This window comes from Scophthalmus maximus, chromosome 7 (assembly GCF_022379125.1).
Source record: "Scophthalmus maximus strain ysfricsl-2021 chromosome 7, ASM2237912v1, whole genome shotgun sequence".
NCBI lineage: Eukaryota > Metazoa > Chordata > Actinopteri > Pleuronectiformes > Scophthalmidae > Scophthalmus > Scophthalmus maximus.
In genome coordinates, this window is record NC_061521.1 from 24,390,001 (window position 1) to 24,412,553 (window position 22,553).

The 22,553-nt window shown below is 44.6% G+C and overlaps 2 protein-coding genes across 2 annotated transcripts in view; both read right to left on the reverse strand.

The window, feature by feature from the left end:
* Positions 1-7,825, reverse strand: part of snrkb (SNF related kinase b) — a 14,496-nt gene extending 6,671 nt beyond the window's left edge. The window contains exons 1-3 of the mRNA XM_035642697.2: positions 7,573-7,825; positions 6,268-6,639; positions 5,782-6,176 (exon numbers count right to left, since the gene is read on the reverse strand). Coding sequence (XP_035498590.2) covers positions 5,782-6,176; positions 6,268-6,503 — 631 coding nt within the window. The 5' untranslated portion in view covers positions 6,504-6,639; positions 7,573-7,825. The remainder of the gene's footprint in view (positions 1-5,781; positions 6,177-6,267; positions 6,640-7,572) is intronic.
* Positions 7,826-10,776: 2,951 nt separating this feature from the next.
* Positions 10,777-22,027, reverse strand: herc5.1 (HECT and RLD domain containing E3 ubiquitin protein ligase 5.1). The gene is made up of 23 exons (XM_035643133.2): positions 21,778-22,027; positions 20,566-20,686; positions 19,182-19,258; positions 18,331-18,552; positions 18,143-18,234; positions 17,685-17,815; positions 17,428-17,552; positions 17,257-17,333; positions 17,064-17,173; positions 16,902-16,961; positions 15,894-15,999; positions 15,481-15,676; positions 14,907-15,055; positions 14,674-14,790; positions 14,375-14,473; positions 13,997-14,164; positions 13,761-13,901; positions 13,413-13,582; positions 13,236-13,302; positions 13,045-13,115; positions 12,414-12,597; positions 12,190-12,292; positions 10,777-11,248 (listed from the first exon to the last, which is right to left on the reverse strand). Exons 1-23 carry the CDS (start codon positions 22,010-22,012, stop codon positions 11,031-11,033), a joined length of 3,039 nt encoding a protein of 1,012 aa, XP_035499026.2. The 5' UTR covers positions 22,013-22,027; the 3' UTR covers positions 10,777-11,030.
* Between the last annotated feature and the right edge of the window lie 526 nt (positions 22,028-22,553).

Genomic DNA, 22,553 nt, shown 5'->3' on the forward strand with positions numbered 1-22,553 from the left:
CACACACACACACACACACACACACACACACCTAAACTAAAAACTTGGACACAGAGTTCGATCTGTGACTCTCCCGCGGCCCCTGTTCGTTTAGGCCCCGCCCCCTCCTGAAGAGCACATCTCGAGAGCGCAGACGTCACGAGGGGTCGACGACGCCCCACTCCCCCCCCCCCCCCCCCCCCCCCCCCCCGTTCCCCAAGGTTCGCCCGAGCTCAGTCCAAGCACGCCGAACTTTTTCTTTTCTGTTTTGCCCACATTAGGAGAAACGGCACCGCGGCCGCCGCCCACGAAACGGTCGCTCATGCAACAAGTCACTGATACTGTAAATACAAACTCCCCCTCATGACGTTCAATAACTTACAGTGGAGACGTACAGTGTAACACAGAAGACACCGTCGCTACGTTGTGACTTCTCGTGTCGTCGCCTTCGAGCAACATCCGGCTGGGAAACACTGTTGCATGTCCTTTACATACATGAACACAGTTTTAAAAACAGATTTCAAGGGGCCGAGGTCAAGTTGCCTCAGCAGAAGACGACACAACCTTTATTTGAATGCCTAGTGTGAACTTTTAAAGTCTCCCAGTCCAAGAGTACGGGGGAGTTTTATTATTAGGACCAGGCGTGAGAAAAAGACTGAGATGGGACTTTCTCTTTTTTTCCTTTTGCATTTTGACAATGACGTGGAAACATCAAGGAAATACAGTCGACTCCTCTGGTTCATCCAATCCAGTCAGAGGAGCGACTGACAGCTGTTTCATCTTTCCAAACTTGTGTGGTTTTCTCCTTCTGAACAGTCGGAACAATCTCGTGTGTGTGTGTGTGTGTGTGTGTGTGTCTATGTGCTGGAAGAAAATGTCCCTGTTACTAAAAATAATTTCACCAATTCATCCACACGAGGCCTTCTGGGGAGGCGGTCATGTGCCTCAGGTCAGGAGATTCATATCATCTTCGACCTTATTCTAGAAATTTTAAAGTTTATTTCTGGCATTTCGACTTTGTCCTTGTTTTGAAAATGAAAGGAGACGTGTTATTCTCATATTCAGATTCATAATGTTAACGTGGGTTATTACCTGAAAAAGGTTCACACGCTCTCATGTTCAGTAAACACACCAGTTCCCTGCAGCTCCTCTTTCACAACATCTTGGCTGAAACACTTGGTTTTTTAAGCTCCTGTCTCTTTAAGGCCCCTCCCCCCAAATGAAGCCCAGTCTGCTCTGATTGGCCAGCTGGCTCCAGTCTGTTGTGATTGGTCAACCTGCTACCTGCCAGGTAGGACGATCTCTCGCTCTCGCTTCACCCGACTTTTGTTAGACTTCCCTGGAATGGTGACGTCACCATGTTGCGGTGATGTCACAACGTGTCGTCCGGACGACCGGCGAGGCGTTTCAGGAGCGGGAGCGTCAGGATCAGTTGTTTCCTGTCGGGGGGGGGGGGGGGAGCTCCCTTGACCGCCTACTTTTTCTTTTTGTCACTTTGCTGAACTTTAACATTCAGAAGAAAAAAAAATATGACACACTAGAGGAAAGAGAAAAAAACTGAAAGAGCAGAATACATCTTTTTTTTACTTCTTTGTTGATCGGCTTACGAATTTTTCGAATTCAGACAATAATGAGGAGGATTATTTTTATCCCTCATGAGACTCAGCCGTGATGACCTCTGTCATCATTTTGTCTCCTCTGAGTTGAGTTTGGAGTCCGTTGCTAAGGGAGAAGGTTTCTTCTTTGTGCTGTTATATTTTTTCCGACGTGCCTGGCGGCGGCGGCGGCGGCGGCGGCGGCGGCGGTGTGCTGAGATCTGGGCTCATTCCGGCCTTTGGAGAAGAAGTGCCTCTGTTGATATAAACAGTCCTGCAGGTTGGTATGAAAACACTGACAAAGGGGTTTTGTCTGGAAACGCTCTCCGGCGATGGAGCTCTTCCTTGATCTAAAACGGGATGTTTATGGGGGAGGGGGGGGGGGTTTCCTATGAGCGGCGTTCCGCCCTGGAGCGGAGACGTGCGAGGTGGACGGGCGAAGGGGAACAGACATGGAAAGTCTTTGAACCCTTTTCAATGCATCACACTTTATGGACACTGGATCTTTCTTCTTTTCTTTTTTATCTCATTCAATTTTTTTTTAATAAAAGTGATGATCATAATTATTGTTTCTTTGTTTTTTTTTAAACAAAGCTAATGATCTTTTTCAGTTACGACCGGAGCTGCAACGGTTCATCGATCAGCAATCGACTACTAAATTAATTGACAACTATTTTGACAATCGATGAATCGGTTCAAGTCGTTTTTATGAGGAAAAAAAGTCAAAATTCTTTATTTCAGCTTCTTCCATGTGAATATGTTCTGGTTTCTCTGCTCCTCTGTGACAGTGAACTGAAGATCTTCGGTGTGAGGACGAAACAAAACATCATCTTGGAGTTTTGAGGAAACACCATCGACATTTTTCAACATTTTGTGACATTTTTCGGACCAAACAACGAATCGATTAATCGAGAAAAAATGATCCACAGATCGATCGATAATGACTCAGAGTGTGTACGTGGTGGGCAGATGACACGTTTACAGTATCTGTCAAATGCACAAATTCCTTCTCCACCGATTCGGGCCTCCCTTCCTCCCTTTTCTTTTTTTTCTATTACGGTCTTAGGTAACGTGTTGGCGAGACGAACCTCTCGGTCGTAACATCACCGCTCACCGTCATATTTACAAAGACTTGAGTTCTCGTCGTCAACCGGGTTCTGTTTGACCGAATGTTGAGAGTGTCGATCGGTTTGTCGAGAAAAAAGGAAAAAAACAACGTCTTCCCATCAGCGGGCGCCGGCGTGATACTACAGCCGAGGGGCGAGGACTTTCCACTGACCTTTACTGACCTTCAGTCCTTTACCCTTCGCTGTGAATTCTACGTTGAGACATCAACACTCAGACTTCAAAACCTGAACGCACACACACACACACACAAACACACACACACACACACACACACGAGTTCACACGGTAACAGGACGGTGTTATGTAACTGCGAGGCAGAGCGATTGTTTCTCTATGTCGAAGGCAAGACACCCTGTGGACCTGCCTGTCTCTCCTCCACATCATATGACTGTCATCCAACACACACACACACACACACACACACACACGCGCGCGCGAACCATATCTGCAAACAGAGCACACATAATGTACGCTGCACACACGTTGCACAAGGAACCACGGTGAATTAAACATCAGTTTGATAATACCAGACCAAAATAGCAAAGAGACAGAGCTGTGTGTGTGTGTGTGTGTGTGTGTGTGTGTGTGTGTGTGTGTGTGTGTGTGTGTGTGTGTGTGTGTGTGCAGTGACAGGTTTATGAGTCATCTTGCAAAGCTGAGATCACTAAGGGACATCTCTTCCTCTGTGCAGCTCAAGATTATCACACACACACACACACACACACACACACACACACACACACACACACACGCACACACACACACACACACACACACATCAATATTTATATTGTTTCTCCGTGTGCGATGGAAGTCGACATTTCCATCGAGGCGATGACGTCGTCACGACGACCTCCCCAGGTTGAGTCACGTTGAGAGCGGAGCGGAACCCGAAACACAGAAAAAGTGCATTTCAGTGGAAGCGAAGCAGAAACTGAACGAGGCTAAAAATAAAAAACGCTCCGACGATTGAAGCGGACGCTCTTCGTGTGGACACTTTTGGAAACAGGAACTCATGCGACCCACGGACGCGCGTGAGCAGCGTTTCTTCACCGCCGCTCGTCTTTATACTCCTGTGCCTTTGTTTTTAAGACAGACACGGTGAATTAACACGAGCACGAGAGAACTCAAGGCCTAAACATTTGTTCGGCCCGTCCGCGACTCATTTCCTGCCGCTGGCAGAATTTCCTCTGGAACAAACAAACGCGAAAGAACCGCCACTAACTGCAGGATGCAATTTGTGTTCAGTGTAGATGAACAAACGGCCAGGTCCCCGCCGGGCAGATAAGACCGCCGGCGTCCCTGAAGCGGACGTGCCGCGTCCCCTCCCCGGAGACGTGAGGCCACAGACCGCAGGGGTGTTTTTTTGGGGGGATTATTGCCAAATCCCACAATCTATATCTATCCGTCAGATTATTTCTAGTATTATTGACCACTCAAAGCGCTTTACAGCCAAAAATCACATTCACCCGTTCACAATTTAGGATTAAGTGTTTTGCCCGGAGCGGGAATCGAACCCACGACCGACTCTACGTCCTGGGCCACAGCCGCCGCCCCCCCGACAGAACAGACCGACCGCTCCACCGTGGATAAACAGTGACAGTGCACGGTACTTTCTCTTTCTGCTTTCTGTCTTTGTCTGCTTGTGCCTATTACACAAACACACACACACACACACACACACACACACACACTTGCTATGCAGTGTGAGAGCCCAGTGGTGGTGAGCTGCAGTGTTTGGTTCCACTGCAGAACGAGCCAGGTTGGCTCACGACTGGCTGGCTCGCTAAGACTGACCCAGATACACAGACACTAATCCCACACACACACACACACACACACACACACACACACACACACACACACACACACACACACACACACACACACACACACACACACACACACACACAAACACACACACACACACACACACACACACACACACACGAGCGTGTAAGATGATCAAAAGCTCCAGAAAATGCCACTAAACGGACCTCAGACCAAGACGGCTCTGTCGACGGACATTTTTACATTGGGTCAAACCCACGAACAAGACGCCAACATCTCTATCAACATCTACTGTACTACCACTGTATAGGGCTGAAGATCATGATGTGACACGACAGAAAGCTCCAGAACGAGGGCCCGCCGCTGCGGTCAGGGGAGAAAAAAGAATCGAATCAAATCAGTTGGATCGTGTCATTTTAGGGAGTAAAGAATTAAAATCTAGAAGGTTTTTTCGATTCATACTTTTCCTCAACCGGCAAAAGACTTTGAACGCTGATCTCAGAGCGGAACGACAAATCGGAACTCGTCTGGTAATTCAGAAGAAAATAAGAAGAAACGTTTAGAGGAAAAGTGATTAACTGATTTCCATCACACTTTATGAAAGGATGGGACATGGGGCGAGAAAAAAAAATCCATAAAATTCCTGATCTTTTTTTTCACGCCAATTTCCTAAGGAATAATTCACGGATCAGGGTGAAAAAAAATCAGTTATATTAAGGGACTGATATCGTTTGCCATTTGGTACGACCTTGATTGAATTTGAGGGAACTGATGGGCCTTGATCTACTGAGTGACATTCTAGTTCTGGTAAATATCATGTGGTATCTTCACCCCCAGACCTGGAGCCACAGATGGTTAGAGTAAAGATGGACGACAGCGTGACAGATCCCCAGAAAACGGAAGTCAAATCATCTGGATCGCCCCCTGCTGGCTGGCTGCAGTATGGGTCATAAACCCCGCCTCCTCCACGTTAGCAGACGGGACGTGGGCCGGAGTAAAATATCAAAGTGGACGTTGCATACATTTTTCTCAAAGATATTTTCAGACTGACTCGCACTTGCTCGCATATGTCGGACCTCCATACATTGGCTCCGCCCCCAAGAACACCACTGAGCAGACTCCGGCTCCAAATGACGTCACACGAGCAAAATGGCAGCAACCATATAACGCATGCATTTTGATGACAGTGGCAGGAAGTGGAGACGAACCATCCGTCGTAGTTTAACAGCTTTCTAATCATAGATGCCACAAACAAACAAACAAAGGATAAAAATCGAACTTTTCTCACCGACAGCCGGAGCATCGTACTCTTCTCCCAGCAGAATCTCAGGGGCGGAGTACGCCAGCGACCCGCAGCTGGTGGCGAGCATCGTCCCCGGCTGGAACAGATTGCTGAACCCGAAGTCCGTCAGCTTGACCGCCCCCTGCTGCGGAAAGAAGACCACGTTCTCGGGCTTCAGGTCCCGGTGCACCACGTGGAGCTGGTGGCAGTAGGCCACGGCGCGCACTATCTGGGCGAAGTGGCGCTTGGCGGTGCCCTCGGCCACGCCCCCCTCGTGGCGCAGGATGTAGTCGTAGAGGTCGCCGCCCTCGGCCAGCTCCATGACCAGGTACAGGGTGGTGGGCGTGTCGATGACCTCGTAGAGTCGCACCACGTTGGGATGCTGCACCAGCCTCATGCACCTGAGAGAAATATAACGGTGAGATAATCATCTCGGAGTTATCCGAGGGATGTACGGATTTCAAGATGTTCTGACCATGACTCTGTCTGTACCTCACTTCCTGTAAGAGGTGGCTCGTTGCCATGACATCGAGTTTGGTCTTGTCAATCATCTTGACGGCCACCAGTTGCCCGGTGTTGACGTGGCGAGCCAGTTTGACCACGGCAAAGTGGCCCCTGCCCAACGTGCGGCCCAGGTGGTACAGCCCGCTGAGGTCCGAGCGCCCGGGGCTGCACCTGGGCTCCAGGTGTCCGTCCCGGGCTGCCGCCGTCTCTCCGGAGGGGTCCATGGTCGAAACAAAGGAGGAGGGGGTCGGCGTTGGAAGGGGAGGCGGGCAGAGCTGCGGAGGGCTTCAGGGATTACGAGGTACGAAAGGAAAGAGGTGGACAACAGTTGGGTCAAGGTGTCGGGGTGCGGAGAGTCGCCTGGCGGGTCAAAGAAGAGACAACACAATGAGACGGGTTGATCACTTTGGCCTTTTGGCCCAAAGGGAGAAGAGCTTTAGATAAGGTCGACTGCTGCCGCCGTTGAAGCTTAATCCCTTTCAGGAGCGCGGGCCGGTAACAGACAGAAGTTTGGACGAAGAAGTGACGATCAGACGATAGCATGTTTTAAGATCACAGAGGGTTGAGATAGAAGTCTTTTAGTGTGTGAAGGGCTGCGTTTTGTCTCTATCTCAAATAACATCCCACCAGCACAAATGGCAACGGCGAATCAATACTGTAACAGGAAACCATAATGTACGTGTGCGTGCGTTTGTTTGTGTGTGTGTGTGTGTGTGTGTGTGTGTGTGTGTGTGTGTGTGTGTGTGTCTGTGTGTCATTAGTTTTTGCTAAGAGGGTCAGAAGGTGTCATTAAGACCTGGTGGTGATGTCATCATCAGATCTTTCTCTCCAGGGGTAACTCTAACCATGGTCATCATCTGTGGTGCACTTTATGTTGTTTCCATACAAAAAGCCTTGACAGGCATCTACACTATCATCATCACTTATTCATCACTATGAAGCAGCGTTATTGTTGTTGCCATTACAGACAGCAGCCTCCTCCAGCATGTTTAAACAGCTTCACTGGGCTGAAGTGGACCCCCCCCCCCAGCAGCAGCAGCAGCAGGCCGTGACTTTTATCAGATCCAAAAACACTGCGTGGACCCCCACACCCCTCAACGAGCTGGTGCTTCACCTGCAGCTGCTCTACACACTTTGGCTCTCAGCTGCAGACAGTCCAGAGTTGGCACACACACACACACGCACACACACACGGAGTCTGCCAACCTCGCCGACTCTCTCTCTCTCTCTGGGCACTGCGGCCCGCTGTGTGTATTTTACGCACCGTCCCACCTCCGCCGCGGATCAACTTACCATCGTTGCGCACAGAAGCCCCGGTGTGTGTGGCCGCGACGCGCGGAGTCCACTCCCGCACAGGAGCGCCGCACTCGGTAATGTCAGCGGCGCATTCGAACGCACAGCGACGACGCGGAGGACAAGCGCCGCCTCCTTCCGTCCTCCCTCCGCTCCGCTCCTGCTGCTCCATGAGCGGCGCACTCGACTCCGTCCATCCCACAGTGCCCGAGCCGTGTGACCGCGCGCACACGCACTCTCACACACACACACACGGTAGCGGACGGAACACCGCGCGCGCGCGCGCGTGCGTCCCAGCTTCCCTTCTGACGTCAATGCATTCCAACTCGCTCCCGCAGCGGCCGCGCGGACGCGAGCATCTCTCTCCCTCTCTCTCGCGCGCGCGCGCGCGGCGCGGGCACGAGAATGTGACCGAGTGAGCGATTTCGGAAGTGCAAGAAATTATATAACTGTCCAATGTTGATTTTTTCCCCCCCCTAAATAGCCGAGAGTCAGAGAATCATCATCGAGGCTTTTTACGCGGCCGAATACTAACATGCAGATTCCTCACATCCTACTCATGTTTATTATTATTATTATTATTATGACTCAGAAGGAAGGAAAAGTTGTTTCCTCTTATTCCCTCAGTTTGCTCTTGGACACTGGACGATCATTCCTGTACTGTGCAATCCACTTGCAGATTAATTTACTAATGATCTTATGTGAATGTACGTTTCTATATATATATATATATATTTATATATGTGTGTGTGTGTGTGTGTGTGTCTGTGTGTGTGTGTTATACGTTTTCCATTCTGTGGAATAACGTCTTATTTTTATTCTTAAATCATCTGTAGGTCTGATCTCATCTCATCCCACGTTGCTCTTTGTCTCGTCCAACCAGCAGAACGACGACGCCACCTAGTGGACAATGTCTCTCTGTCAACATCACGTCCACCTGCTACAGGGCTTCCTCACCATAACGTTTGTTTTTGTTGTTGTTGTTGTTGTTGTTGCACGGTATATATATTGTCCCAGAAATGATTGCGGTGAAACAATATTATCGTCATTTCAACGCCACTTTTTGATACTGAACCACGTGAGCTTGGTTGTCTTTGTGTTTTGCTGCTGCTGAGAGAAATGTTATCCAAAGTTTAGACTTTGCGTTTGGTTTTCATGCCTCAGACAAAACAAGCAGTTTGAAGACATGGTGCCTTTTAGAAATATCCCTATTTTCTGACATTTTATAGGCCAAACCAGTTATTGACTTATCATACAACAAGAACAGATGAGAGGACAGAAGCAGCGAGACTTGCTGAACTGTTGTTGACATTATGGCTATTATTGAGGTTAATATAACCACCATCCACAGTTTTTTTAATCAATTTATTTATTACTTATTATTAGTTAATTTGTCAGGGACAATGCAAAAAATTGTATAATGTTACAATAACAGGATACAGCCTATAGGCTAATTTATAATAATAATAATTATTATTATAATTCATTTCATTTATAGAGCACTTTTCATTGCTAAAAGCAATCTCAGTACTATTTAACTATCAACATTTACAACCCCTGTCCCTGGTTAGGCTTCTTTACTCAGAGACATGTACCATGGGTATAGAAATAAAAAAAATTAGGGCTGCAACTAATTCATCTGTCAATTATTTTCTCAATTAATAGATGAAATGTTTGGTCCATAAAATCATGAAAAATGCTGATCGTGTTTCCAAAAAACCTCAAGATGATGTTTTTTTTTGTCCTCACACCAAAGATATTTAGTTTACTGTCTCAGAGGAGCAAAGAATCCAGAAAATATTGTCACCTTTAAGAAGCTGAAATCAGTTTGGACTTTTTTTTCTCATAAAAACTACTTCAACCTATTAATTGATTATCAAAAAAGTAGGCGATTAATTCAGTTGTCGTTACTAATCGATTAACTGTTGCAGCTTAATTTGTTTTTGTTTATTTTTTTTTCTGGTTTCATCTCACTTTAATTTTTCCTTCAACTTAGATCTGAGTTATTATTATACATAGATTTACAAAGGAAAATGAAATGTAAGTAACAAAAAATAAGCAAAAATGTCAAACATTTCAGTAAAATGCAAGTAAACAAAAGTCAAGGTAATGTGGGCGCAAACAGATTATTACTATGCCACAGTTTAGTATTTTCAAGTTATCAGAAAAAAAATATATTATTGTTTCCCAATTGAGTGTATATCCAGAATTTCCTTGTATTTCCCAAAATAACAGTTCTCAACAAAACATGAACATTGGCACAAAAGAAGAATCAAATCAATTGCCTTTAAATGTAATAACCCGTCACAGGAACTTAAAAATAAACTGTACTCACTGTACATCCAACCTGAGTCATCCACACAACTGTTTAAGGACAGGTCATTATTTTAACAAAAGATAAAAGGTTAATCTTTACTATATACAAGTACTATACATATATGAGCTGCATTATTTCAATGTAACATACAGTACCGTTTCAATCAAGTTGACTATATGCAGCAGTAAGAATAAGGTCAGTTTGTCTGAATATGTTCAATGCAGGCACCCCCCCCAAAAAAGGAGTAGGTGAATAAGGAAAATTAAAAGAGGCATGACAAAGTGACTGCTGTGCTCATGTACATATCGTCTGCAGATGTTGTGATAAACAATTTATCTGGAAAAAAAATATTTATCATACTCTTCTGAGATTTGACAAGAAAGAAATATAATTAAATCACTTGTTTAAGATTTAAAACATATGCATACAATTTAAATTTGTATTTTCACTGTGAGGCATAATTTTTTAGACACACCACCATAAACACATCATCATTAAAGGTGACATATAATGCTCATATTCAGGTTCATATTTTTAATTTGTGTGACCATTTGAAAAGGTTTACATGCGCTGATGTTCAGAAAAGGCATCAGTGTTCTCACACTGCCCATTCCTGCAGCTCCTCTTTTCACCCTCTGTCTGAAACGCCTGGATTTCTTTAAGCCCCGCCCCCTCCCGATAAAGCCCCAGTCTGCTCTGATTGGCCAGCTGGCCCAGTCTGTTGTGATTGGTCAACCGATTTCAAAATGTGTAGGAAATGTCATGTCCCTTCACCAGAGAAGTGGAGGTTTTCCGATTCTGAGGCGGGGTTACCCCCAAAAGAGTCCAACTGTGACATCACAGTGGGAGAGAAATCTGAGCCAGTTGTTCGGAGCTGTAGGGTTTAGCCAGCTCACAAAAAACACAGGGTGGTCTTTTTTCAAGGTTCGTGGGCCAGAAGGCTCCACAGATACACACATTTATGTGCATTGAAAGAGAGATTTTTGCATAATATGTCACCTTTAAGAATTTTAAACCCGTCATGTTTGCCAATACACAGGTACACTGCGAGCTACAGAGGCTGCTCTTGCAAAGTGTTATATCTTCTCTAAGTCCTCTGTTCATTGCAGATACTGGGAATAGGAGGGGCACAGTCCCAGCATCACTTGTGGGTTCCTCTTCTGTTGCTCAGGGCCACCGTCAGCATTGTTCGCATGATCTCCTTCGTTGAGTATAAGGGCAGATCCAGGAAAGAGTAACACGTGAGTGTCTCCGGGTAGAAATGGTCGTCAGAGCCGTCAGAGCCTTGTTTAACCCGGACTGTCATCTGGATGTTCTCAGTCTTGAGAACAGGCACCCTTTCAAAACCCGTCACAAACCCTTGTGGTGGGAAAAGTGATAATCAGTGAGAGTCTTCTCAATTCATTTATTTTGTCATCAGCGCTCATTAAAACAGAAAGAGTCAATTTATCGATTTCAAAGATCATCCTCAACATCTACTGTGCAAGTCGATTTCCCCGCTTAAGACATACATGTAACAGAAACCACGCTCAGTAGACACAACAGTCAGTATAAAAACTTTCATGAATCATCTACTGTAGATTGAAAAAAATGTATCTCTAAATGATAAAACACTGTTGAAAATTGACTTAAATAGATTCAAAAGATTAGTTACTATATATACTCAGTAGCTAATCTTTTGACCGCTAGCCTGATTTTTGATGTTCAAGAGGTGTAACCAACGGACACAGAGCAAAATGCCTCCGGCAGCAATTGGATAGCAACGGATCATGTAACGTCTGTCAAGCGACGCTAAAACAGACAAAACTCACTCTCTTCATGAACACATTCCGCGTAATAATGAGAGCTACGGCCGCCCCGTAACATGTATAAACATACCCATAACATGTACACAAAGGTCAGGACCCAAAGCTGCGCTACACGGGCTGCCAAAAAGGTGCCTGAGTAAATAATGACAACGTAACTCAAAAGAAAAAAGAATTTACACCAATATCGGGTTCTTTTGGTCAAAGGCTCTTTCATTAACGGCAGCCTTGGTTGTTCACAAAAGTCATTTCTGTCAGCGTCGTTGGTATAAACCCCGCCCATTGTCAGATAATCGGTTTTGATTGGAGCTGGTAAGTTGTCTGCCGAGGGAAATCACTTCCCTATGGAGGGGGTCCAGACTGTTTCTGGCAGAGCAAATTAAATGAGCTCCCAGAATTCGTCTGGGTCCCAGGCTAGTCTAGTATATTAGCAATTCAATTTCAATTTGTCAAGATCGTAATATGCTTTATATGTAAAAAATAACATATACTTACAGATGAAAGATTTCTTCTGATCCTCAGTCAGTTCATCAAATACCTCCCAAAACATCAGTATGTTGGGGTGGTCCGGATGGAAAGGCGCCTCATAAGCTGTGTTCTAATTACAGTTCAAATTACTTGTGTTAAAGTAATTTTCTAGTGTTCAAATCACGCACATGGCAATATGACAAAGTAGTTGTAGTTGCAGAGAACACAAGAAGCTCCTGTTTTGAATGTACCTGTTTCAGCCTTTCCCAGTCAATGAAGTCTTTGCCCACCAGCATTTCCTGTAGCTCCTTTGGACGGAACAGCTTGACCAAGTTCCGGTCACACACCTTGAAGAAGCCTCGCTTGAACTCCAGAAACACATTCTCCACTGATGTGTTGAACGCATGATTCACATAGGCGTCCACAAACTCCTTCCTGTTTAGCAGATTAAAGTTTTAACAAAACAGATAGCTGCATTCCCACACAAATGTCAAATCACTAACCGCTCTGTTCCAAAAGATTTCAGGCAACAGAAGCCAAAGTCATAGTATCTCTGACAGCCTTTCAACGGTTCAAATTGGTAGCTTATTTTCTATGTATAAAAACAGTACCTGAGATGTACCTCAAGGATCAATACTGGGGCCTCTACCTCTCTCTTTAATATGCTTCCTACAGGTCATAATTATATAATATATCATATCTCCATTTCTTTGCAGAAGATACACAAGTTTATTTGCCTGACCTATTAGTAGAAGGGCATCTCTGTACAATGGACACTTCAGATTTTGAGCACCAAATTTATTTAAAGGGCATGAGTATTTGTAGTGCATTGTGGCAAAAATATACATGAAATTCACTAATAAATCCTTTCACGGTCCTTACTTATTTTGACTTGTCACTGCTTTTTCAGGATTTTGAGGATCAAGGTCAACATCTGTCCCATCCCAACTGATCTGTTATGAACAAATAAGAGTGCTATCAGTGCTTTGGAAACTGATAGAAGCTGATCAATACAAAATCTGAAAAATTATAAATGAGACAAGTTATTGACCATTCGTAAAAAAAATACCTACTGAAAAACACATATCCAGGTTTTTAATGTCATCATCATTGTAGTCTTCCAGGGTGGCCTTCAGACTCCTTGAAACACAACAAAAGCAATAATGTTCAAGCCTCACCGCTGCCGCACCATGTTAACAGCAGGCTCTGAGAAAGTACCTTAAGTTAGATTTACAATAATTTCCACTTACTTTCCAATGCTTGGACTGAATTCCATCATATCCTCCAGGGAAGGCTTAACACCCAGCAGCTTCTTGAACAGAGCCATCGGGAAGGGTAAGTGTATGATGCACTGGTTGTAGAAAGCCAATCCACATAGAACCCCGAACAGGAAGTACCTGTGATGGTCCTGTGTTGCCTGCTGTTGATGGTAGTGACAATTTAAGTCTAAAATCCACTGTATTCATTGCTTGAACATATAATTGATGATCCTTTTATGAGGTAGGACATTGTGATCTAAACTGAAGTGAATATTGTTGCATTATTGCGTATGACTATCATGAATTAAGTGAATCCTGAGTGGGGAGCTGAAGTCTTACTCTGGAGGGGAACCATGCTAGTGTTTTGGAGTCATTGAAGAGGAACATCCCAGATTCAGCTGACACAATCTCATGAAAAACTTCATGAAAAAAGTCTTTTGTGTAGACATAGCTGGGTGTAGGGGCTCCATCAAGGTAGACCTAGACGACAAAGGAACTATGTTTACGACTTAGATCAGAGAAACTAAACAATAATCCAGGTTGACTTTGGCCAATGCTATGGCTATCAGATTTACCAAGAGTGGTCTTTTGTAGTTACTGTGGCAAACAGCACCCAGTTTTTCAAAAGTGTCTTCTGAAATCGATGCTCGCCTCAGGTCCAGATCAAAGAACAGTTGTTGAGGCAATGCAGAATATCCACCTAACACATAGATATTCCGCCAATATGCACCCATTGTTTCTTCCTACAATGTAAATCACAATTTCACTGTTAATAGATCATATTGCAGTTTCTGTTCTCATGATTGATGGGTTTGACACCCATGTGATTCTCACGAGGAAAATGTTTTCTATCATACACCAAAGCAAACACTGATGAAAGGGACATTCTTGAGAGATTTCTTGACCGTCAGTGTATTTTGAACTCATGAGGCACAATTCAAGGCTTCCGTTACCTTGGAGTATGAAGCATGCATGTCAAAAGCCATTTTCTTTGATTGCAGATCCATCACAATTGGAAAGCCACAAAGGATAAGTGGCTCAGCAAACCCTATCTAAAAGGGAAAAAAAGAGCATATTTATAATTTTGGTTAAAAAATATATGTACAGTATATGGCAACCATTGAAGCTCACACTTTGTCTGCAATTCTTTCTTTCTATCTATCCATTACTAAATGGATAAATGGACTACATTATTTTCTGGTCTCAAAGACCTCTGAAAGCCATGTTCCTGTACATCAAACCCATGACGTACCTCGGGTTTTGACTGTAAGATCCAAAAACGCAGATCTTCTTGAAGGAATTTTGTGTCAATCACCAAATGAAAATCACTTTCTGGCATCCTTCGGGATTCTGCAGTCCTGCTGTTGGCCTTTAAGACAAAAGTTTTAATTAATAAGTGCACAGTTCAATAAAGAAAATAATATGTTGTAGAAAGATTGTGCTGTGTGACATTTATAGACAACACAAGTAACAACACACACTCACATTGTACATGTACTGGAGGACTAGAAGCAGATTTCTGACTCCAGAGTTGCGAGGAACAGGCTGAGAGGACAAGTTGACTGACAGGGCTTTCTTCCAAACCTTGACATATTTAGACATGGTGGAGGCTGGCAGTGTCGTCCACCAGTCACCTGAGGAAGACAACATGGAGATTTGCAAACCATCCCAGTGAGTATTTCCCCCAACCGAACAGATGTCGAGGAAAAAGTGTACCTCAAAACCACTAAAGCTATAATCCTTAAGATTTGGGCACTCTGTGTTTGATTTGGTGACACCTTGGTTACCAGGTTCTGACTTGAGGGTGGAGTTAAAGACTTCTTCCTTTACACCCTGCAATATTTAAAACTAACGTGCTGTCAAAGAGACTCAAAATGACAATTATCCTATTTCGGCGACACATTTTTGACAACTGACCGAGATCATTGCTGACCGCAGAGACAAATATATGTTTTTTCCTGTGTTGAGATTCATCTCAAGGACTGTGACTTTAATGTACCGCATCTCGTTTAAATATTAAAGATATCATGCAATGATCACCGGGCATGGATCACAGTACCTATGACCTGCAGGTTTTCAGCAGACAAGGTCAGCACAGCGGCAGCGACGGCCTCGGCGAGCTTCGTGCTCCATTGTCGTTTGTGTGTCTGCATCACGCGCAGAAGCTCGTTGAGAAGCAGGAAGATCCTCAGCCCCTCCACCCCCACCGGATTCGTATCAAAGGAATGAAGCAGGTGAAGCACGGCTGCCTCAACCTGTTGGTTAGAAAAAAGAAGTTGACAAATGGGTCCAGGTATAAATAAAAAATGCAGGTGGTGCAGAAAGGAAAAATCTCGGGACAAATTAGCCATTTTTAAAAAGGCGCGATATACCCATTTTGACAGTAATTACATAGTTAATCACACAAAGTTGTTTTTTATGAGCAACACATCCAGAGTAGATCAAACACATAGCTACATCTCAGTTACGCACCTCTGACAAGACATCATCCTTCTTTGCCAGTTTCTTGAAAGCGTTTCGCGCCAGCAACAAGTTCAGGCCGGGGTTCTTTGTGGAGGTCTGGAAATGTTTATCTTTCCTAAGAAGACAAAGGAAAAAAACCCGCTAAGTCCACATCCACGCTCGCAGCTTTGTTAGACCGCACTGAAATTCTAAAATCAGCATGCTAATGTTTAGCAAATGTTTCACATTCTTTGTTCGGTGTGTCAGCATGCTAACATTGGCTAACTAGCGCTAAACACAAAAGTACAACTGAGGCGGATGTGAATAGTTTTACAGGCATCTGGTCATAAATACAAGTTTTGGGGACAATGACATTTTGAGCCTAAAGATACGTTTCAGAATTCATAATGTGGGAACCATCTGTCGCAGATTTCATCACAATCCACGCGACAGTTGTTGAGATATTTCAATGCTGACTGATATTTGCCACACATATAGCATCATATATAGCCACACTGCTAGCATGGTGTCATGTAGACTTTTGTTCACGGTTCTGCAGAGCAGTGACCTCTTTTATTTATTAATAAATCGTATGGACAATTTGTCCAACAAACGTCTCCCATCCTTCCTTCTACCAAACTAACATCAATGGTTACTCCCTAATCCATATTGGGACGTAACACAAGGGGGAAAAAGGGTAGCCTACAGATCCGGTCTGCAGAGAACCTGTCCACTTCCTGCCTTTGTCCCGAAATTGGCTGCAATTCACATCCTCAGTGAAGCTAAAAAGGCTAAAACAATTATTTACTCATAGATGTTTTTCTTACAGGCTGGGTATCATGCTAGCATTCTGCTAACGCTTATTGGTCAGTTCAGGATTTATGACTGATTGCGACAGGACATCCTTACACAATGGCAATCAAAAGTCTTAGTAAAGTTTAAAAAAATGTTTCCCCCCGATAAATGTCGCGTACTGGGGCTGCAGCCCGCGACCCTTACATGGATAAAGCGGTAGACGATGGATGGATCGGGGTTTACCTTTGCTCGATGAAGCTTTGATTCATACAAGAAGCACTGGAAAAAGTCCGGTGGATTTCCCTGTGGAGAGTTCATATTATTTGTGTTGAAAGCTTTGTATCTTGGATTTTCTGACTGCTGACATAGAAAGAAAAGGAATAACTGCCACTGCATCACACTCACTGTTTGATCTTCTTCCATGACTTTGAATCACATGGAGTGGTCCATTTGTCAATCATGTCATCAAGACGACATGGTGTCACACTACCGACACTGTCCGCGCCTGACTCCTCCTGCGAAGGAAACGAGTTAAGTTGATGTCCACATCATCATCCTTCCATCAGGGTCGGCGCTGAATGTATACTTCTGTTTCTACCTCATCGGACGTGCATGTTGCAAATGAACAGTTTCCCCCTGCGAAGACGTTTGTAATTTTGGGACCATCACCGCTGCCTGAAACGATGAATTATAAGTCAAAATGTCATTTCTTTTTCGTCCGTTAGTCAATTGTGTGACCTCATTTCATTTATTCCAGACATGTGATCACCTTGTGGCAGTTGAACGGGTAGCGGCACCGACGGATGAGTCTCGCCTCCATGTCCCAGCTGCCCTTGCTCTCCACGCCCAAAGGAGTAAACCTTCTTGGAGTCTGTCAACACTAATGTGTGGTGCCTGAGGAGATAAGGAATTGGCAACAGTAAGTCACCAGAGACACAGAGGCAGTGTGATCCATTACTTTTCTTCCTTTTAAAGCTAGTAATTACAGTATTGCAGTAGTAAAAAAAAGAAGTAGGTCTACTGTACATTCCACACGCAACGTCGGTGACCTTTGCCCCCAAGAGCTCTGCAACAAGACGAGGGCGGAGTTCATCGCGGAACGAGTTGTGCCCGAGCTGCCCGTGTTGGCCGGAGCCGAACGTGAACACTGCGCCGTCCTGAGGAGGCAACGGTTCAGAGTCCCACAGGCAATCGGTCGTGGCAGGTTCAACAGGGTGTCGATGTACAGTGAATATCATATCAATACAACTGAGCTGATAGACACCACGAGGGCCTTTACAAACTTGGAGCCTTAGGTTCACGGCATCATAAAAAAAACAGCTATTCCATCATTATTCCTTTGCCTATGTGTCATTTGGTGAGTAAATGAACATTCATAACTTCATGGTTAACAAACCTACATCGGTACTAATACATTTAAGTTTTAAAACGTTTTTTTGAAACCGATCGGGGAGCGACAGTGGGTTTTTTTCCCGTTGACTGACCTTCGTCAAGGTGGCGGTGTGATCCCTTCCGCAGGAAATCTGAACACTTCTCTTCATGTCCAGGCATTTAACAGGAGTTGGTGTATGTTTGTCTACGGAAAAGAAATGAACGTGAATCAGTCTCTTACCACGGCTCGAGTGTAAATACACGGAGTGGCTCGCGTGGAACGGACATGTGTGACAGTGACCTGCAGTGTCTCCCAGCCCGAGCTGTCCGCGGTCGTTCCTGCCCCAGCCGAACACGCCTCCGGAGACGGAGAGGGCGAAGCTCTGCTCCCCCCCCGCAGCCACGCGGAGCAGAGGGATCGCCGACAGAGATCGGAGGTGTTGCGGCGAGTTGGCGCCGGACTTCCCCTTCCCCAGACCCAGCTGGCCCCTGGAATCCTGACCCCACGTGTACACCTGACCATCTGTGAGGGAAGTCGACCAGCGACTCGGTGAGCGCCAGTGGCCTCTACGTTAGCGTCATCACTTTCCCTTCTTGCACTTGATATTTATAATCCCAATCTCAACACTGACCGGGGACTTTTGTCATCTGGTCGTATGTTGACGCTCTATGCTTTTTGATTCATAAGACATGTACCTTTATCCTTCCTCTGTGGGTGAATTCAATTTGACATGAAGAAATTAATGAAGAATACAAACAGAATCAAAAATAAATAAGATAGACATATAAATGTTATACACAATGTGGATTGAGGGGCGGATCCAGGATATTTTCTTACCCCACTTTCTTTAACTATGTTTAATGACGAATAAATAATTTAGGGTCGTCAGACCACTTCCTTCTTCCTTGTATTTTTCTACTAAAGGAACTAAACACTCATGTGTAGGATTGTTCGGACTTGGCAACAACACCTTGTTATATAAAATCAAACTTAATTGAGAAAAAAAAACATATTTCTTGAACTTGGAAGATTACTTGTGGTGTCCCACAGGGATCAATTCTGGGCCCGATTTCTTGATGGTGACTCATAATTATCTCTTATTTGATGTGTTTCTCATTTCAGCTTGTACATCAGTTGCATGGTTCTCTTACCATTGGTCAAGGCCATTGAATGCTGGCTCCCACAAGCAACCTGGCGAACTGGTATGTTACACAACACATCCAGTGGCCTGAGAGAACAAGGAAGATAAATACAGATTTTACAAACCATAAGACAAATAATATTACTCTGCACTAAAGCTCAACATATCAGTTGGCCGATAATATCGGCCGATATTAGCATTTCACAGTCATATTGGTATCGGACGATATGTTTAGGGCCCAAACGATTGTATCGGCCAACTGATATGAGCCTTTAAATGTGCATCTATGTTTACATTTTACATAAAATAAATGTTTATTTTCTTAATTCAACTTCTATTTATATGGTTTTATTTGTACTTTTTTTTCAATTCATCGTTATTTATGATAAAGTTTATGGTTAAACTAAAATATCAAGCCTCAATTACATTTCTTAGGAATCATTGACAGATCGTTATTCTCATAATCGATTAATCTGTGGATTATATTCTCGATAAATCGATTAGTTGTTTGGTTCCATAAGATGGTGAAAAATGTTGATTGTTTCCCCAAACCACCAGGATGATGTTTTTTTTTGTCCACACACCAAAGATATTCAGTTTACTGTCACAGAACAGCAAAGAAAGTAGAAACTATTCACGTGGAAGGAGCTGAAATCAGAGAATTTTTAATGAATCGATTATCAATAAAGTTGGCAATTAATTTAGTCGTCGATTACTAATCAAAAAAATTACATTTTGCTGTTGTTGATTTGTTTTGTTTTTCTGGTTTCATCTCACTTTCATTTGTCCTTCAACTTAGATGTGAGTTATTACTATACTAATATTTACAAAGGAAAATAAAATGAACAACTATATAATAAGATACAAAAAATAAGCCGAAAAAGTCAAACATTTCAGTAAAATATAAAAAATTAAACACAAGTCGAGATAATGAGGGCGCAAAAAGATTATTATTATGCCACTAATTCCATTTCAACACAAGAGATGGCTTTAGTTTTTTTTAAGTTATAAGAAAAATCAGGAACCATCAGGAACTGCAGCGGTCACGTAGACTCTGAGGAACACTTGTTACTTTCATCAGCGCCCTCTACATTTATTACATTTAATCTGCACTCCAGGTCCTTTATATTGCACATTTTCAATGTATTCAATTTATTTAGTTTCCTGTATATTACACATTTTCTATTTCTTTAGCTTTTCTATACCGTGTGGTTTTGCCTTACTCTTACTTTTGAACTATTTAGAAGTTATTTATTGTATATATATTACTTATGTTATTTTCTGTTTTGTTTTTTTGTTTTGTACTATTGTACCGTGGGTCCGAGACAAACGGGTTTTCAATTCCTCTGTATGTCTGGAACAATACAAGACTTGACTGGACTTGTTCCTCCTACCTGGGGGTGAACGGGTGGCGGGTTGTGTCCACGCAGAGAACCGAGCCTCGCTCCGACAACAGTGCGACCACGTCGTCGCCGCAGCTCAGCGCCTTGATCTTCTCTTTACACTTCAGGAACTCTGGGAGGACACAGGAGACACAAGAGACACATGAGACACAAGAGACACATGAGACACATGAGACATAGAGAGACACATGAGACACAAGAGACACAGGAGACACATGAGACATAGAGAGACACATGAGACACAAGAGACACATGAGACACATGAGACACAAGAGACACAAGAGACACAAGAGACACAAGAGACACATGAGACACATGAGACACAAGAGACACATGAGACACATGAGACACATGAGACACAGAGAGACAAGAGACACATGAGACACAAGAGACACATGAGACACATGAGACACAAGAGACACATGAGACACAAGAGACACATGAGACACAAGAGACACAAGAGACACAAGAGACACATGAGACACATGAGACACAAGAGACACATGAGACACATGAGACACATGAGACACATGAGACACAGAGAGACAAGAGACACATGAGACACAAGAGACACAAGAGACACATGAGACACATGAGACACAAGAGACACAAGAGACACAAGAGACACATGAGACATAGAGAGACACATGAGACACAAGAGACATAGAGAGACAAGAGACACATGAGACACATGAGACACAAGAGACACAAGAGACACATGAGACACATGAGACACAGAGAGACAAGAGACACATGAGACACAAGAGACACATGAGACACAGGAGACACATGAGACACAAGAGACATAGAGAGACATATGAGACACAAGAGACACATGAGACACAAGAGACATAGAGAGACATATGAGACACAAGAGACACATGAGACACAAGAGACATAGAGAGACATAGAGAGACACAAGAGACACAAGAGACACATGAGACACATGAGACACAGAGAGACACAAGAGACACAGAGAGACATAGGAGACACATGAGACACATGAGACATAGAGAGACATATGAGACACATGAGACACATGAGACACAGAGAGACATAGGAGACACAGAGAGACATAGAGAGACACAGAGAGACACAGAGAGACATAGAGAGACACTGAGAGAAGAGAGAGACACTGAGAGAAGAGAGAGACACTGAGAGAAGAGAGAGGACTAAGAGATGCCGCCGTATCCAAGCACTCACTCTGCTTCCCCCTGACGCTTCTTCCCTCCGCGCTCTCGTGCGTGCGGATGACGAACGCGTTCCCGTTGACTTTGACGAAGGCGAGCGCGCTGCGCCCCGCGCTCAGGGCGCGCAGCGGGGCCCCGAGGTGCAGGCGATGGACCCGGTCCTCCCCCTCCCCCCCCCCCTCCTCCCCCTCCTCCGCCGCGCCCCTCGACCAGAAGCCGCTCCGACAGTCCTCTCCCCAGGTGAACATGCTGCGCTTCTGCGGCGCCTCCGTGAACCCGCGGCTGCTTTTATCGCGTCGCGTCAGTCAGCTGACGGCTCCGGCCGAGCCCGAGCTGTGACGCGCAGCAGAGACGGAAAACGAAACCGAAGGACGCGAGTGACCTGCAGGCGGAAACGAAACTGCAGCGAGTCCGCGAGTCAGGGAAACGAAAGGGAAAGAGACAGAGGCCCAGCGTCGGCGTGTCCCCCAGGGGCGTGCCAAGGGACACCGGGGGGCCCCGTGTTGTGGGCAGAGGCGACTCTAAAGGATGTTGGGGCCCCAGGCAAAAAAAAGTAATAATAATCAAAGGGGGCCCCTCGAACCAGCGTTAATCGCCCTTATGTAATCTGTTTAAAAACTATTCATTGTTTATAATATTCACATTTCAGGGACAAACGTCATTAAACGTACTTCCAATACAGATGATGCAACAGACGTGTGTGCTGGAGCCTGCACCCTGGCTGCTTAGGTTTTCACATTTACAGCGCAATGAAGATTTCAGTTTCATAAAACCACAGGCCCCCTCCAC